Source organism: Centroberyx gerrardi, chromosome 1 (genome assembly GCF_048128805.1).
Source record: "Centroberyx gerrardi isolate f3 chromosome 1, fCenGer3.hap1.cur.20231027, whole genome shotgun sequence".
NCBI lineage: Eukaryota > Metazoa > Chordata > Actinopteri > Beryciformes > Berycidae > Centroberyx > Centroberyx gerrardi.
Window position 1 is genome coordinate 6,196,619 of NC_135997.1, and position 16,457 is coordinate 6,213,075.

The window sequence follows — 16,457 nt, forward strand, 5'->3', positions numbered from 1 at the left end:
TGTTACAGCAAAGGGTTAAATCACGACTGGCTATCGATTATCGAGGTGCTGATGATCAGCTCGTCTCAAACGAATTTAACGAAGTTAAGTTGTACGATATAGGCTAAAACCTATATAACCTCAACTAAATGCCACATTTTAGATTAAATCAAGTTATTTTAAATCAAGTCTATACAATGAAATCATTTAGCGTTTACTGTAAATTAGTTAGATCTACTAATAGGCTAAGTAGGATACATCAAATTGTTATTAAAGGAACTAGAGGCTACTAATCCTTTTGATACATTTTAGTATATCATGCAGCTACTATAGGTAAAAAAAAAAAAAAGAACCAAAGACAATCCTATAGCCTAATACCAGAGCAGATTAAAAACACATAGCCTACCATAAAGTGCGAAGGTCAGTAAAATCATACATTGAGTACCACAGAAATGCTATAAAACCCTATAGGAATATTATAGGAATATTATAGGAATATTATAGGAGGTGTTATTTCGTTAGGATGTGTGCGGGATGTGAGTATTTTTTTTTTTTAGTTAGGCTTATAGGCTAAGATGCAATAAAAGGCCTATTGTCAGAAAAATCAACAAATAAAAAATAAAAATAAATAAGAATAAAATAAAATAAATACAATGATACAATAATAATAATAAAAGAAAAAGAAAAGAAAAAGAAAAGTAAAAATAAAATAACATTATCATTAGCATTAATTTATAATAATAGGCTACTAATATACGCCTACTACTACTACTACTATTACTAATAACAATAGTGCTGAGATTAGCAAATAAATAAATAAACAGATAAATAAACAGATAAATGAGAAAAAATAAATAAATAAACACATAACTAAATAAATAAATTAAAGAATGTTGAGGGGTTTGGGAAAACACTCGCCATTGGTCCTTCTGGTCCCATAGAAACGGTGATGTAGCAGCGGAGGGGCCGGCTCTCCCAGCAGCTGAGGCGGATCTCCAGCTTGATTACGGCGCACAGCAGACTCCAACATAATTGATGACCTAATTGAAAACCGGGTGGGGAGGGGGTGGAGGTGGAGAAGAAGGGGGGGGGGTACAAGGACAGGAGGAGAGAGAGAGAGACGCGCTCCAATGAAAAAAAAGTTTACTTGTTCTCTCCCAGCACAATCCCACAGCCGAGGGCATTGATGTGAGCAGGGAGGCTTTTTTTACGCGCACTTCTTCCCCCCTCTTTCACCCTCACACACAGCGCACATTATCCACTTTCTCACCTTTAGTTTAGTTTAGCGGGTTTGTTTTTCCCCCTTTCCTCCTTTTATGAATGATTCTCTCTCGCCGTACATCCTCGGATACCTCCTCTTCCTCCTGTCGGCCTCACCTCGGCACGTCTCTCCTCAAGTTCAAACGCCACCAAGACTTTCTCCGCAGCTACAAACGCGCTTGGGGAAAATACAGCTCGACCACCAGGAAAAACTTGACACTTTGTCCAACTGCCGCCGCCGCAGCAGCAGCCACCGTCAACATGAGTCTCAAATCTGACGCCGAGCCCAACAACAACGTTTCCATTGAAGAGGAGGTGAGTTTGAGGCGGAGGAAAAGTTTTTATTTCTCTCGGTATTCACCTTCCTTCGACCCGGTTATGTTCATGTTCAGAGTCAGCCCAAAAAAAAGTTGTCATTTTTTTCCCCTCCGACTACAAATTCTTACTTTCTTTGCTGCGTTTAGTTTGTTGCGCCAGACTCGCATTATATTGTCTTTTTGAGAAGACTATTTGTTTTCCTTTTTTATGTGTCAATTGACTTAAAAGGGCGCAAACAAAACGCAAATTAAAGGGGAAATGTTGCTGATTGTACCGTATAAAAAGGTGGGTTAAGTTTGACCTCCAAGCGGGGGTTATCATGGCAAACAATCACCAATATATAAATGAATCAATTAAGCTATTAGAAAACGTTATTTTTATCCTTACAGGATCCAATCATGATAATTTAGGCCTACATCAGTTTGGTTCTGCTTGGTATGGTGTATACTGTGATTTAGGGTCATGAGGATTTATGCCAGCTAACAAGGTGGGTGCAGAGTTAAGGTGCATGGGTTTACCCTCCACTATATCACTGATTGGACCTATAAATCAGTATATTCAACACAATAAATGAAGTTTTTGACATGACAGCATTTGGGGATTAAATAATAAGGCCGTCCGGGTTGGAAAAGGAAAATATCCCTTGAACCACTTCGACTTTTCAAAAAAAGAAAAAAAGAAATCATTTAAAATGATTTAATTTCTCTCAGGAAAAATCATATATATTACCATGCCACATGTCAGTGACATCGTCAGCTGTTGCTTGCACGTTTTGTCAGATGAATTGTGCCAAACTCTTATGAAAATAGAATAAGATGGGTCCAGCAAATGCTGGATCTCTCACCTCCTCTCTTAAAATGTCCCCAAATCTGAAATGCAGTTTAAGAAATGGCTTCACTTCATCATGAAGAGTCAAACCTAGACGATGTCATATCTTTTTTTTTTCTTTTTTTTAATTAAATTCCAAATTGCATGTTGTAGGTAAATTATACTTTAGCATAACTGTCTACAGATAGGAAGAGAAGAGTGAAACCTTTGATAACAATAGTCATTCAGTTGTGGTTTTAAATGTAAAAAAAAATAACAATAAAATAAAAAATCAGCATGTTAACTAATTATCTTAACATTAAATTGTAGTAATTAAATTAGCCATGATCCATTGTGTTTTTATTAAAGAGCTGTCAATCTATATTTCTGTCTGGCCAGCTGTATTTCCTCTGTAGTGACTCCTTAAGGAGTGATACTGAGGGAGTGCTGGGCCTTTGTTGTTCTTCCTTTTGTTCCTGTTATCATACAGCAGAGCCATGGGTGTCAGATCAGTACCTCTGGCACTTGCTTTACCTTTAGACTAAGTGTCCAAATTTGCTCTTGTAATTATTCTTGCTATAATCAACAGCAAAGATCAAGCAAAAATTACCAGAAATCTGTTTGGAAGCCATATTTAAAAACAAAAAAATCACATTTAGGGAGCTGTGTTCATCTGTGCAGGGCAGTTTGGAGACCTAATGTTGAATCTATCACACTGACCAAATAATATCTTGTCAAGTCATCAGTATTTGCTTCATTTCTTCCCAGAAATTCAGCTAATATAAGCAAGGATTTGAAGTTTTGTTGGGGGGGGGGAAGGGGAAATGACACTGGCTGCAGGGACTGAACTATATACCTTGAGGTTTGCTGGCTCACCGCCCCGCAGCAGAGCAGGAGAAGTCAGCGGACAGATTATAACAACTCCATTGAGTTTGTGTCAAGCTGGGCCGGCCTTCAATCGCTGTACGTGCCGACTTGTAAAGGGCCGAGAACGGCTGCTGTGCGGCACCTGAAAAATGCCGGAGGGCCGGCAGGGTTGGGGCGGCGGGTCAGAGGAAGGAAATGGTGTCACGCTGTGCACTGTTGTCCAGCGCTGTTCCTCTGGCAGCCCCATTGTACTGAGGGCCTCCCCACCGGCTGGGAACTAATGGGCCTCGCACCGCACTGTTTATTTCCTCAGCCACACTGCACTCCTTACAGCAGATCGGTTCTCAAAGTTGGGCTCCAGGCACATCCAGGGGTCCTCCGGGGGGGGATCCGGGGGTCCAAGGCAGAATGAGGAATGGTCTAATTTCACTGTTTCACTCGTCAGATGCTGCACAATGGCAGGATGTATCAGAATTACTATTTTTATCATAGGATTCACTCTTCTCTTCATATCTTATACTAAAGCATAACGAACGACAGATGTTCCCAAATGAGATTCCTTGGGACGCAGTTTTATCAAATAGTGGTCTGTGGTTTTAATGTCCATCTGTTTAAAGGTCCTGGACAGGGGAAAGTTTGGGAACACCTGACTTATAGGACAGTAAACTCACAACTCATGTTGGTGCTGAATTCAGACGTCCAACTCCGGCCTTGCTATGTATTTATTTTGGTTTTGGAGATTAATTGTCACAGCATGGTGCTTTTTTTTTCTTCTTCCTGATTCTTATTTCAGAAGTAGAATGTGTTTTCTGTTCAGTCCTTTGTCTCAATTCCCAGGACCTGATAACCATGAATCAAGGACTTGACACACAATGAATGCCTTTTGTGAATATATTTTTGTGAAAAGTTGAAATATAAATATCTATTCATATGTGTATTGTTATTAAGAGGGACTGACAGACTTGGTGCCTTGGCCAAGCAGTGTGTTTTCTCTACAACATTTCCTGTTCATGTTTTTATCCCACATGCTGCCCTTTCTAGAGGCATTAAGAGAGACTGAATTTTAGATGGTCGTTTCTGAAATGACTTCTGCTTTTGTCACAAAGTGCTTTTTGATTGCAGGTACGAACACTGTTTGTCAGTGGCCTGCCAGTCGATATCAAACCACGGGAACTTTACCTTCTCTTCAGACCATTCAAGGTAAGCCATAACACCTTGGGCTTCTCACTCAACCTTTCAATGAGATGATGCAACTATATAAAAAGGGTTGTAGAGGTGTGAACATCCAACCCATATTTATGCTTGGTGCTGGATAAGTCATGAAAAGGATTATCCGCACACTGACGAAGACCTTAGGGTTGAAAAGTTGCATTAGATTAAGTGTTAAGAAAGGAGCTCTAATCCAGTGTGTGTGGATAATCCTTTTTGAACCATTTTTCATGATGCAATAATATCACTGTTGCAGAAAGGTTCTCCATTGGGCTTTTACAGCATTTGATGCATCAATTCATATAGTAGAAGCACTTTCTGGGTATCTCCGCTTTGTTTACAGTTTAGATCTAACAATGCGCCGCTGATGGAAGTCCAGATATTTGCATATATGGAAATGAGGCCACATCATTGTTGGTCCATGGCTCCTCTGTTTTCGACCGGACTCATCCAATTCCATAAACACCCCTCCCACCCGCCTCCTAACTAACCAAATTGGAAGTGGTATCCCTTGCACATGGATGATCTTGTGGAATGTGTAAATGAGTAGCCTTTGCGATTGGTCAACCGTCCCTCCCTGTGACCCAGCTCGCCTCCCAGTTAGGGAAATTTTCTATGCTTCCATTTCCTCTCGTAACATTCAAACATTGTGAAACCACTGAAATGTTTTGTTTTCCTAGGCCATTCCTCTGTTCTCCATTGTATCACTGTGTTACTTATAGCCCTCTACTTCCACAATAGGTAAACATTTGTTCATGGGGTTTGTGTGTGAGAAATTAGTTTTAAATCCGATTCAAAGTTTTTAAGAGTTACATGCACTTCAAGTTTGATCCAAATTAAAATCTTGGGTTTTAACAAGATGGACTCCAATTTGTTTTTCCTTACTTAGGGAAACCACATATTAATGGAATTGAATGTTGACTGGATTCAACCATTTGTGATTCTACTCTGAATTACTGGAGATAAATCTGGTTTGGATTGCTGCTAAAAGATTTATCACAGCCAGTGAAAGTTGTTTAATTTTCCATGGTTGTAAATCAGGATCAGGAGAGATCCCATCTATCAATACTCTGGTCAGGCAAAATTCCCCTTCATTTCTCAGGAATTTGCTCACACTCTAACCAATCCTTATGCTTATTTTAACTTGGTGTAAACCAATGGCTTTATTTGGAAATCATGCTGAATCTATGCTGAATCTAGTGCAAACACTGAAATTCATACATGCTACCATGCGCTTTACCCACATGCACACACACACATAAATTACCATTTGACTTCATTTGCCCTTTTTAGCACAGAGGATAAAAATTAACTTGGTGTTATTTTTAAGTCAAATCATATGCAAAGCAGTTGTAAATTTTTCTGTGATTCTACTTCTTTTTGCCTTAACAAATGCAAGCATAACACATTGCAACACCAGTACCCATGATGGCCTGCTGTCCAGCCCAAACTTAAGGTGCAGAGCAGCAGGTTTCTCTTCATATGGTGAGCGGAGTTCATGCCTGGCTTCATGCATGTGACTCCATGGTGGATAATTGGCTATCTTTCCTCTCCGCAGGGTTATGAAGGGTCACTGATTAAGTTAACATCAAAACAGGTGAGAAGCTTTCCATCAGCCTTAGGAATGGCTGTAACTCTATATTAAAATCATGCTCTAAAACTCAGATGGCCAGGAAATGTTGACTCTATTCTTGTTTTTAGCCTCAGTGTTATTAACTAAAGCCTAAAAAAATGCACAACTTGTCCTCATTATCGTTAATCTGATGATTCTGTTGAAATGATAACACCATAAATTTGATGACATGATAATCATCAATGCATTCTTGACCAAATATGTAGGATCTTGGCTGTTAAGATGGTCTTTAAAAGGAGTCGGCTGTCTCAGTGTGTTTTCTTCCCTTTTGTCTTCCAGCCTGTTGGGTTTGTAACCTTTGACAGTCGGTCTGGAGCCGAAGCTGCGAAAAATGCATTAAATGTAAGCATCCTTACACCACACGGGAGTTGACTCTTGCATTATTGATACATTTTCTTTTTCATGGAGTCCATTGCTGTTGGATTTGCCCCTTTTTTTTAAAAATATGTTGCTTTGTATTTCTGAGATTTCTTTTGACCTTTTGCTTAAACCTGAAAGGAATGATTGGGAGTCTTTCTTTTTTTCCCCCATACAATTTCTCAAAGCCAATCCATTTTGTCTTTTATAATTCAATGGCAGGGCCATTTTTGGAAAGAGACCAGAATCCTGTAGCCTTACGGTAGTTTACTTTGACCTTGGTACACATCCTTCCTAGTCTGGTATAGCTTTCCTCATTTGCATATCACTGCTTTACTGTAATACTTGTTCTGTAGCCACATTTGTAGTGTTATTTGGACACATCTTCAGTAGTGTAACCTCTTATTTTGTCACCAAGTAGCCCACGTTGGCAGTATCTAACACTTCTCTCTCTCATAGCCTAGCCTTCCTTATATGAGCATCACCTCTTAGACACACCAGCAGTCACACACACAAACACACACATACACCAAGATACTACTCACCTGCATGTGGGCACAACGCTTAGGGCACAAGAACACAAGCAGGGTAAAACCACAAAAAAAATGACACCTGAAAGTCTCTTCATCGGCCCCCTCTCCTCGTCTCCCTCTCCTCCTGGCCAGTGCGACTGGGCGGGTTCCTCCCCCAGTGGCCGAAGCGCTTTATTTGGTCATGAAGAAGAAGAGATGCAAGCATGTTCAAATACTTCAAGAATGTATCCTCCAGTCTGTCCTCCTTTTGAAGTCACGACTGATCTGAACAGTACTGGTTTGGTGGCAACATTGTATTTTCTCATCCCGCTGTGGTGCAGAACAGTGGTAAATTCAAGAGAAGCATGAAGGATACATTCTGAGTATTGAAACAGGGCTTAAGGAAAGGAGGCCATGTGAGACTACTGAGCTACAGCCCCTCAAACTCAGCCCACCTCCCTTACGATACTATGTCCCCCTCCTCCCCTCCTCCGTCTCTCCCCCAGGGTATCCGTTTTGACCCCGAAAGTCCCCAGACCCTGCGCTTAGAGTTTGCTAAAGCCAACACGAAGATGGCAAAGAGTAAGCTGATGGCCACACCGAACCCCACAAATATCCACCCTGCTCTAGGAGCACACTTCATTGCACGGGACCCATGTAAGTTGTACGGCTGCACCACTCTAGGCTCTCTCATCCACTCTCACCTTGGCAATGCCAGTCCTCGATTACCCTTATTACCCTTTTTGATCTGTCTTTGGATGTTGTGGTATAAAGAAGTCAAGGATGGGCGAGGGGGGGGGGGGGGGGGGAGGAGTAGAAGCTAACAAATTAAGGACTAACTCACCTTCCACATGCATGCGTCATCTCGACTGTAAGACGGCCGCTTTGCTTCTTTCCAACAGGAAAATTCCACTATCTCACAGGGTTTAGCCAGCTATTGCCTCCCTGCTCTCTTTGCCTACGCACCTGCTTGATTCATTAGGTTTGGGTGGGTGCGGGTTGGCGGAACACTCTGTTAGGGTTATGAAAGTGTTGATGGGTTAGATTATCCTGATGGTTATTTGTGCTGATGGCATTCTGTAGTGAAGGTACAGAACTGTAGGTACCCTGGGTCCACGAAGTGATAGCAGACTCTTCACTGGTCAGTAATTAGCTTGTAAGTCTATATGCCACTAGTTATTACGGCACCATGCAGTAAGTGAAATCCCATTTTACAGCATGTTTTGATAACTGATTTCTACTTGATTTGAATTGCTAGCCTCTGTTCCGATTCCTTACTTGATGTCGGCCCATATCACAATGTCCTTGTACCTTGTTCAAGGGTAGGTCAGTCAGCACTTTTTTTTTGCTTTTCCCCCTCCAATGCATTCCCACCCTGCACTTCCTAGATGACCTGACAGGGGCAGCACTGATCCCAGCGTCGCCGGACGCCTGGACCCCGTACCCCCTGTACACCACGGAGCTGACCCCGGGCCTCCCTCACGCCGCCTTCACCTACCCAGCGGCCGCTGCCGCAGCTGCAGCCCTCCACGCCCAGGTGAGGGACCAACCGGTGTGTGTTTCTCTCATCTTCTCTTCCATAAGTATTAAACTCAGCTCTGACAAGACAGGGAACACATGTAGACGGGCAGAAGAAATGCCAGCACACTCTAGCATGCTCCAGTTTTATCCATAGCCATCATTAGATGCATGATTTTTGTAAAAAGGTATTGACCAAGTTATGGTTTTTGGTGTTCTTGTTTTCTTTATACACGTGAGTGAGCTGCAGTGTGCGGGTATTTCATTTTTCTGTCCTATCACAAAGAAGTTAACCCAAGAGGAGGACAAAGTGCCATCCTAAATGTGACACTAATATATTATAATATGAGTAGATATGACCCAGTATCATGAATTCTGCATTATTAGGATGCATTATTGCAATTCCAAATTTAATATCATGGTACAATAAAATCACAGATTCTTGAAATGTTCCCAGTGGTCTTCTGAGATATTACAACAACACCAGTTTTAACAAAGACCTATGTTGCTAAAGCCAAACAGGTATCAAGTATACTGCTTCTGTTTGCTGTATGCCTCGTGTCTTAACGTTATTTAACTGGTGAGCTGATTGAGGGAGGAGGGCGGTGACCATGAGTTACAAAGTAATGAAATGATTGTCATTTTAAAATGGGAACTGTCTTTGATTCTCTCCTACGAGTGGAGATGAAGCGTACATTCCTTGATAGTGTAACCTTATACTACCATCCACTTGCCTCAGATCCCTCTCTCAGTAGCTGCCAGCCGGCCCTTTCTTGGCCCGCTGCTCCCTAGGTGGATCGGCCTGAGAGCGGGAGGTGTGACTTTTTCCTTTAATGGAGCTCCCTGCGTCCTCCTGTCAATATGTAGCCTCAAAACACCAAGGTCTATTGGGAAAGGAGGCCCTGTTACAGGCAGAATACCCGTGTCTTGGTCTACAGCTTGGACAAAAGAAATGTAGAAATGATGTGATCCCATAATGGCAACTGAAGCTTGTCTCTTGGTGTTGATTTATAGCTGCAACTTAAAACTGTAATGTTCTTGTGCTTCTACATACTGTCAGTGTGTCTTAACTTTGAATTGAAATTAATGTAGTGCAAATCTCGATTTCATTTTTGGATTTGGATCGCAGGCATTTTAAATGTTGCATTTTAAATGTTCCCATCATCCATTGAAAAAACAATTGGAGCATTGGTTAACTAGGTGGTGGGGGGGTGAACAGAGTTTTTCCATTGTAAGTTAATTGCTGTAGCAATGGTGCAGCAGGCAACAAAGCAGTAGGCAAGGCTTTTGGTAACAATAGCAATGGAAAATATTTCTCTTGTTGGGTCATTTAAAGTTCAATGCGGAGCGAACTTCCTCTTGCAATATAAGAGCACAGGGGAGCTGCACTGCAAAGCAGGCAGCTATTACATAGCCCATTTTCTTGGGCACAAGAGGCTGAGGAATGTAAGGTATTTGCTTGGAGAAATTGTCAGTCCTGATGGCCTTTGGAGGTGCCAACTTACTGTCCACGTTCCTGTTGGAACATAAGCTGTCTGTGTAGCCACACAAAGGGGGGAAAAGTCTACTAATTGCAATCTGATGAAAGATCCCTAAAATGCCCTGAATTCTCTTCCCACTGACTCTCTGCTTTGTTTATAGACACATAGAAAGGCTTTTAATGTCTCATTGTTGTCCCATAGAGTCAAACTAATAATTGTTGAGAACCTCTGAATATACTTAGCTATTTGGCCTTCCAATTAGTGTGGCCTCTGTCCTTTTATTCCAAAAGCTGAATGTAAAGACATGAGAGGCCTCCTCAGGTAATGAGCACCCGTCTATGCAACCTGACACAGGGTTTAGTCACAGTGTGTTGGTATGGAAAGGCATAGGCATACCAATTCTTACCCTGTGGAAATGTTTAACACATGGAGAGGTTCAACTCTCCACATTTCCATGCCTGTTAATTACTCCAGGACTATTGTCCTCATGGAGCAGTTACGTGACCCACATTCCCATGGCTTCAGTGACCAGGGCTTAAAGGGACAGTCCGCCTAAACCATCTTTGATCCTGTCAAAGTTATGTAAAGCCATAGTCCTTGATCATTTCAAACTGTGTTAATGGAGGAAATCCCCAGAACTGTGGACTGAAGCGCTGAAGACTGGCTTTTGGTCTGGTGTACATGACTATGTTTGTGTTTCCTTAGATGCGCTGGTACCCTACTCCCTCTGAGACTTCCCAGCCTGGATGGAAGTCCCGGCAGTTTTGTTAGATATTTAGTGAGTAACCTTTGGTCCAACAGTGTTTTGTTTTGGTTTGTCCCCCACCTCCTCCCTCTAACTGCTAGCCTGATGTCATGCAAACTGAAAAGACTTTAATGAAACACAATGATTAATTGAAAACTGCAGAATGTGTGAAGATAAATGGAAATGCATTCTCAAGACTGATGTGGTGTTAAATTCTTCAAGACTTTTTTTGTTTAAAAAATTGACATTGTATTGGTTTAACTGGAATAACCATTGTTTTCTGTTTCTTCAGGCCTCTGGAAACCACACCTATGTCCAGCTGAAGTGAGGTTTGCCAAGCTCTTCATTAATTTAATCAGGTTTATTTAATGGACAAATGTGCATTATAAACATACAGTATTTATATCTCCTCCCGATTGTCTCTGGGGGAGTCTGAGTTGAAACCATCTTGCTGTCGACAGTCTGAGCTTATGATTCCTCTTTGGCAACTATTGCGGTACCATCTTAGCACTTCAAAAACCTCATGCAAGCCTAGTCAACTCCATGGATCATAATTGCTGAGGAAATTGACATGTTGAAGTTACCATTGTTTAAGCTAGTCCTTCCATGGGTTATCGCGGCTCTGGGGAGGTTTAGAAGAGTTAAGAGTCATTGCATGTTAAAGTCTTTTTGGCATGAATTTAGAACGCAGAGTTCTGTGTATCCTAATTTTCTTAGTGTTTGTGTTGCCTCTTTACCTTGGCCTAGACAACGAAATGTTTTGTTTTCCTGTAGAACCCTGGTCTTACCTCTGTGAAAGCTAGGCTGTTGTGTAAATGGCTTATCTCGCATGGACCTTGTGAATGCATCCCTACGTTCTATGACAATCCCAGTCCTTACCTGATCATATCAATGTCTGTTATTATTTGAGCAAAAGAAAGTACAAATATTTTTGTACTTTTTGCGTAATGTATATTTATGCATTTTTGTGCAACTAAATAATGAACCTGTATAAGTTGGATGTTTAGTCGTCTCTTGTGTTTTTGGTGTTATTTTTGATCCTATAATCCTGTTGAAGTAGTTTAAAAAAAAAATAAAAAAAAGTGCAATTGTATTTGTTTAAAGGGGAAGTGGGTATCGGTCAAAAATGGAAGTATTGAGTGTGGCTTGTGCCATTCTGACTGCTAAAATGAGATTGCTGTAAAACGCTGATCTTTCAGAATGTGAAACTGGACTACAAACGTAAAGGGTTGCTTTTTTTGGGGGCCATTTTGAAATGGGAAGCAGGATTAGAGTGATGGAGGAATTTAAGTTTGTGGTTTAGAACATGTTTGTCTTTGTATCTGCTGTGCATAAGATGTACAAATATTCCCATCTTATGAATAAAACAAGCAAGTGAATGCATTTCTGTGTTCAGTGTCTGTCATTTATCACTGCAGGACGTCAATCGCTGGCATTTGGACTATCTGTGCAAATGATTATATCCAATCAAAGTGAATAAACGCTCCTGCACAGTATGCTAAGTCACAGTACTGAACTCTAGACATCAGATGTCGACATCAATAATTCATGCCAACTCTTCATTTGTAATGCACCATTGCATTAGTGTCTCTTTGCATCATGAGCGGAGCTGACCTCCACACTCTGCCCTCATAAGTTGGTAAGCTGCTCTGCTCAACCAACCATGCTGGCTCCTCAAGGGACTGCTGTAAGTGGCTGCTCTCAATACGACCAGCTGCTTAATTATAGTGGGAAGAGTGGTGGCAGAGCTGGTGGCTGCCTGTGAACTTATGCTCCATTATTGTGCCATTATTTAAGTTCATCAGTTTGGGTAATGTGTAGGATTGGTAACACATGACATCAATTCTGAGCTTCATATGTGGCGCGTTCATACTGATTCAATCCTTAGGTCAGCATCCAGTGAGTGTCCATGTAATACTTATTTTATTTGACAGCAATGGAACAATGTCGTTTTTTTGAGTGAAAATGTTAGAGTAAAAGTCCAAACAATTGTTTATTTTTAACTGAAAAACCAGCCTTGAAAATTTGTTTTGTGAGGATTTTCAGACACTGAAGGCTGTTTGTTGAATAGCTATACTGCCATTTAGCTGCTAACCGATCTGTAACTGGAAGCTAGAAGTAGCTGTTGAACTGTAAGCACTAATCCAGAGAAGAGTGTGGAAGGCAGGTAAGACAAAGAGGTGCTTTAAATAACAATCGGCACACAAAACCTGGTTCAGTAACTTTGTAATATTTCATAGCCAACCCCAAGGCATCATTTTCACTTAAAAATGGCATTTGTTGTGAGGAATTAAATTTTTAAATGTCACTAAATTGACTCACTGCTATGTCACAAATGAGCATGAACACCTTGCGAAAGCTGCTTAGTATTCATGAATGTGCCAAGTAGCTGTTAAGAAGCTCTTGTTAATGTGTTATAAATGTGCTGGAATTTGTGTTAAGCATTATATAATAGAGAAGTTCATGATTTCAAATCATCTTATGAATGTTATAAGATGTATTCTATGAATACAACTTTGGGTTGTATTCATAGAAATACATTTTTAATGTAATTCTGAGGTGCTGTTTTTGACAGTATGATTACATAAAATTCAGGACTCTAATGAATAAAGGGGACTATAATGCATCAGTGGACACTGGCTAATTAAGTATAACACATAACATTATATACATAACATTTTCAATTATCTCAACCATTTCAATTTAGGGGTTAAAACCCAAATGCTACAAAAAAAGAGTTAAGAAAAGGCACATTTTCTTCCAAAGATCAGCTGTTTGCCCTTCATGGAAAACTGGGCCAAAACAACATCACTTTCACACAGAATAGCTGGATTGACAGGAAATCAATAAGGAGTGCGAGGATGGGGATGCCACGGATCGGAAGGCAGAACGCTGCTTCTGCTGTCATTTTCAGCTACAGACACAACATATACACAAGGATCAGATTAAAACTTCACTTATATGTATGATCCTTCTGTTACAATTAGTGACATGGGAGGTAATTTCACAAATACATAGTGCTGTTATTCTCAGAATCCTCAGTCCATTTATGTTCCAAGTGCTTGTCTGCAACTATCATCTTCCATTACAGCAGTGGGTCAGCGGGGTCCAGGGTGTCTCCTGCAAAATAAAGACTTTCCCATCAAATCTGTCAAATTTCACTACAATTTCAGTAGAACTTAACACAATCAGACGATGTATAAGAATAACTGTTTTATTATGTGATACATTGTGAGTATGTTATATTATGTATTTCTGTAGGAAAAAACAAAAAATGTTATGGGGGATCTAAGTTTGGGGTCATCCTTGGTATTAAAATAAAAATCGATCATACAGTATTGCGTAAACTATTAGTCAAAATACCATTCCTGATGCTTTTGTTATGTCTTTAGGTTTCACATAAATTTGGGAGAAAAAAAATGAAAAGCACTTTACTGCTCGCTTTGTATTTTCTGGTGCAAAAGTAATGGTAAACATTGCCTTTCATGAATGATATTTCAAACAAAGAAAAATAATTCTTTAAGATATGTGTACAATATGTTTTTACAATAACCCTGCTCCTTGTGGAAAGAATAATTTGCAAATAAATAACAAATTGACTTTATGTGTATGTTACCATTCTAAAAACCCAAACTACAGCAATGCAATTCATCACAATGAGGAGCTAGAAAATGTTTAATTTGTGCCCACTTGATAAAATACCTCTAATACTACTAAGTGTTTGAGCATGGCTGTGAATGGAAAACAGCCTGCTTTGGAGGTCAGTAAATAACAGTAATAAGCACAACAGTCAAGCATGGACAGTTTGATAGGCAGGAGTTTGTATTAATAGTGTGGTGTTGCCATCTGCAGGCCCACAGGCCACAAGACAACCAAACAGGAGGCAACAGTCTGCTGGAGGACTGAGCTCCCCTGGTGGAATAAAGGCCTGTAAAGAGTGTGAGTGTTTCAAATACATCAGGACTCATGTTTAGATGCCAGAATGGAGCTGAGAATGTGTGTATATGTGCCAGGGTCAGGACCATTCATGAACTGAACTGAGAATGCATGGGAAATTCCAATTCAATTCCTAGAATTAGAATTGGAATTAGAATTGGAATTGGAATTGGAATTGGAATGTCACCCAGCTCTAAGGAAACAGAATTGTAATTGAATTAGAATGGCAGGAAACAGAATTGAATTACATTAAATTCCATGAAATTCCACTTCTAAGAGAGTTTGTCTTGACTTTCTAAACATTATAAATCAAACATTATGAATCAAATAAAAGACAGTTAAACAAATCAAATGCATTCAATCATAATGTATGTATTACGATTACATGTTATGCATCAAATACCACCTGAAAATTCTCTTTAACATTTTATGATATTCAGTATCAATAATATATAGCACTACTTGTAATCTCAGATATGTGGTAAGAAAAAACAAAAAACAAAACATGGAATTTCACTGAATTCAAATTCAATTTTCAATTCCAGCTCCTCAGTTGAACTGGAATTGACGAGTTCATTCATGAATTGACCTCAACCCTGACATGTGCACATTGGCAGAACGTAGAACTGCATCACCAATTCCTCCCACCACTATAAAATACATAAAGAAAATCACAAATATCTAATTCCTACTTTTTCCTGCCCACACACACACACACACACACACACGCACACACACACACACGTAACAAACACGGCTCACTGTGGCCTGGTAACGCTGACACATTCCCATAACTCTGAATCTGAGATACTGGACTTGGCATGGAGGGAATGTCTGAGCTGCGAAGAGGAAAGATGTGCTCACCCAGAATGACCACAGCCACCAGGAACAGCAACACAGGTCCTTTATGTGCAATATGAGACGTTTAGTAAGGAGGATTGAATTATAATGCAAGTGATTTATAAACGATTACATAAAGCACGATGGAAAATGAACCTTATATCCTGTGGAAGATTGTTGCTTATCTTCCTAGGTTCTTTGAATTATGACAAACTTCATTCCTCCGTGTATAGAGGTTTATTCATGCAGTGTGGAGAGAAGTACACAGCAGTGGTACAGGTAGTCTCTCTGGAGAATAGGGTTAGTATAAAGCTTATATACAGTGAAACATACAAGTCAGCCTGGAAAAATAGCCACAAAGTCGCATCTTTCCCCACAGTTTTCTAATCAGAATCAGAATCAGAATCAGAATCAGAATCCTTTTACTGGCCAAGTATATTTGCACATAGAAGGAATTTGCCTTAGTGGTTGCTTGTGTACTTTGTTAAAAGACAGAAAGAATAAAACACAATATAAACCAATAAAAACAGTATATAAAAAACAGTATATTCATAAAACAGTATATAAATAAACGAAAAACAAATAGAAACAGTAGAAGAAAAAGATAAGATCAGAATCAAATACAGAATATAGTTATTGCACTGTAAGTAGGCTATGTTGGATAAAGTAAATAAATAAATAGATAACAGTGAGCGGTAATGTTATCAGACTGGGTGCAACCTTCTTCACCAGACAATGATACCTGACTCACGTCATTATATAAAACTAACAAAAGCAGATGTAGGTTAGCTCTTTCAGTGCCAAATGTAGAATTATTCCACAATCCAATAACTGAGAGGCTGCAGGTTCAGTTCCTGCAACAGCTGGTGTGTATCAGTTCATCTGTCCTCCCTACCTCCTCACTCTAAGAAATTTTAATTGTATTGTATAAGGACTCCTGATAGGTCCACAATTGTTCTTGATGGCTGCAGTGGTGCCTCTGTGAAATTAATTTT

The 16,457-nt window shown here is 40.0% G+C and overlaps 1 protein-coding gene across 2 annotated transcripts; it reads left to right on the forward strand.

Moving 5' to 3' along the window:
* Window positions 1-1,153: 1,153 nt before the first annotated feature.
* LOC139929532 (RNA-binding protein, mRNA-processing factor 2a) lies at window positions 1,154-12,069 on the forward strand. 2 transcript variants are annotated; one of them, XM_071922458.2, is made up of 8 exons: window positions 1,154-1,554; window positions 4,354-4,431; window positions 5,999-6,037; window positions 6,353-6,415; window positions 7,449-7,599; window positions 8,331-8,494; window positions 10,647-10,719; window positions 10,979-12,069. In XM_071922458.2, exons 1-7 carry the CDS (start codon window positions 1,300-1,302, stop codon window positions 10,710-10,712), a joined length of 816 nt encoding a protein of 271 aa, XP_071778559.1. In that variant the 5' UTR covers window positions 1,154-1,299; the 3' UTR covers window positions 10,713-10,719; window positions 10,979-12,069. The 2 variants fall into 2 exon arrangements, with proteins under 2 accessions (XP_071778559.1, XP_071778560.1); XM_071922459.2 differs by having other exon boundaries at window positions 8,331-8,479.
* The last annotated feature ends 4,388 nt before the right edge of the window (window positions 12,070-16,457 follow it).

Coding starts and splice junctions, on each gene's coding strand:
- LOC139929532 (XM_071922458.2), top strand. CDS start 1,300: ATGATTCTCTCTCGCCGTACATCCTCGGATACCTCCTCTTCCTCCTGT. Junction 4,432..5,998: donor TTCTCTTCAGACCATTCAAG/GTAAGCCATAAC, acceptor TCCTCTCCGCAG/GGTTATGAAGGGTCACTGAT. Junction 6,416..7,448: donor CTGCGAAAAATGCATTAAAT/GTAAGCATCCTT, acceptor TCTCTCCCCCAG/GGTATCCGTTTTGACCCCGA.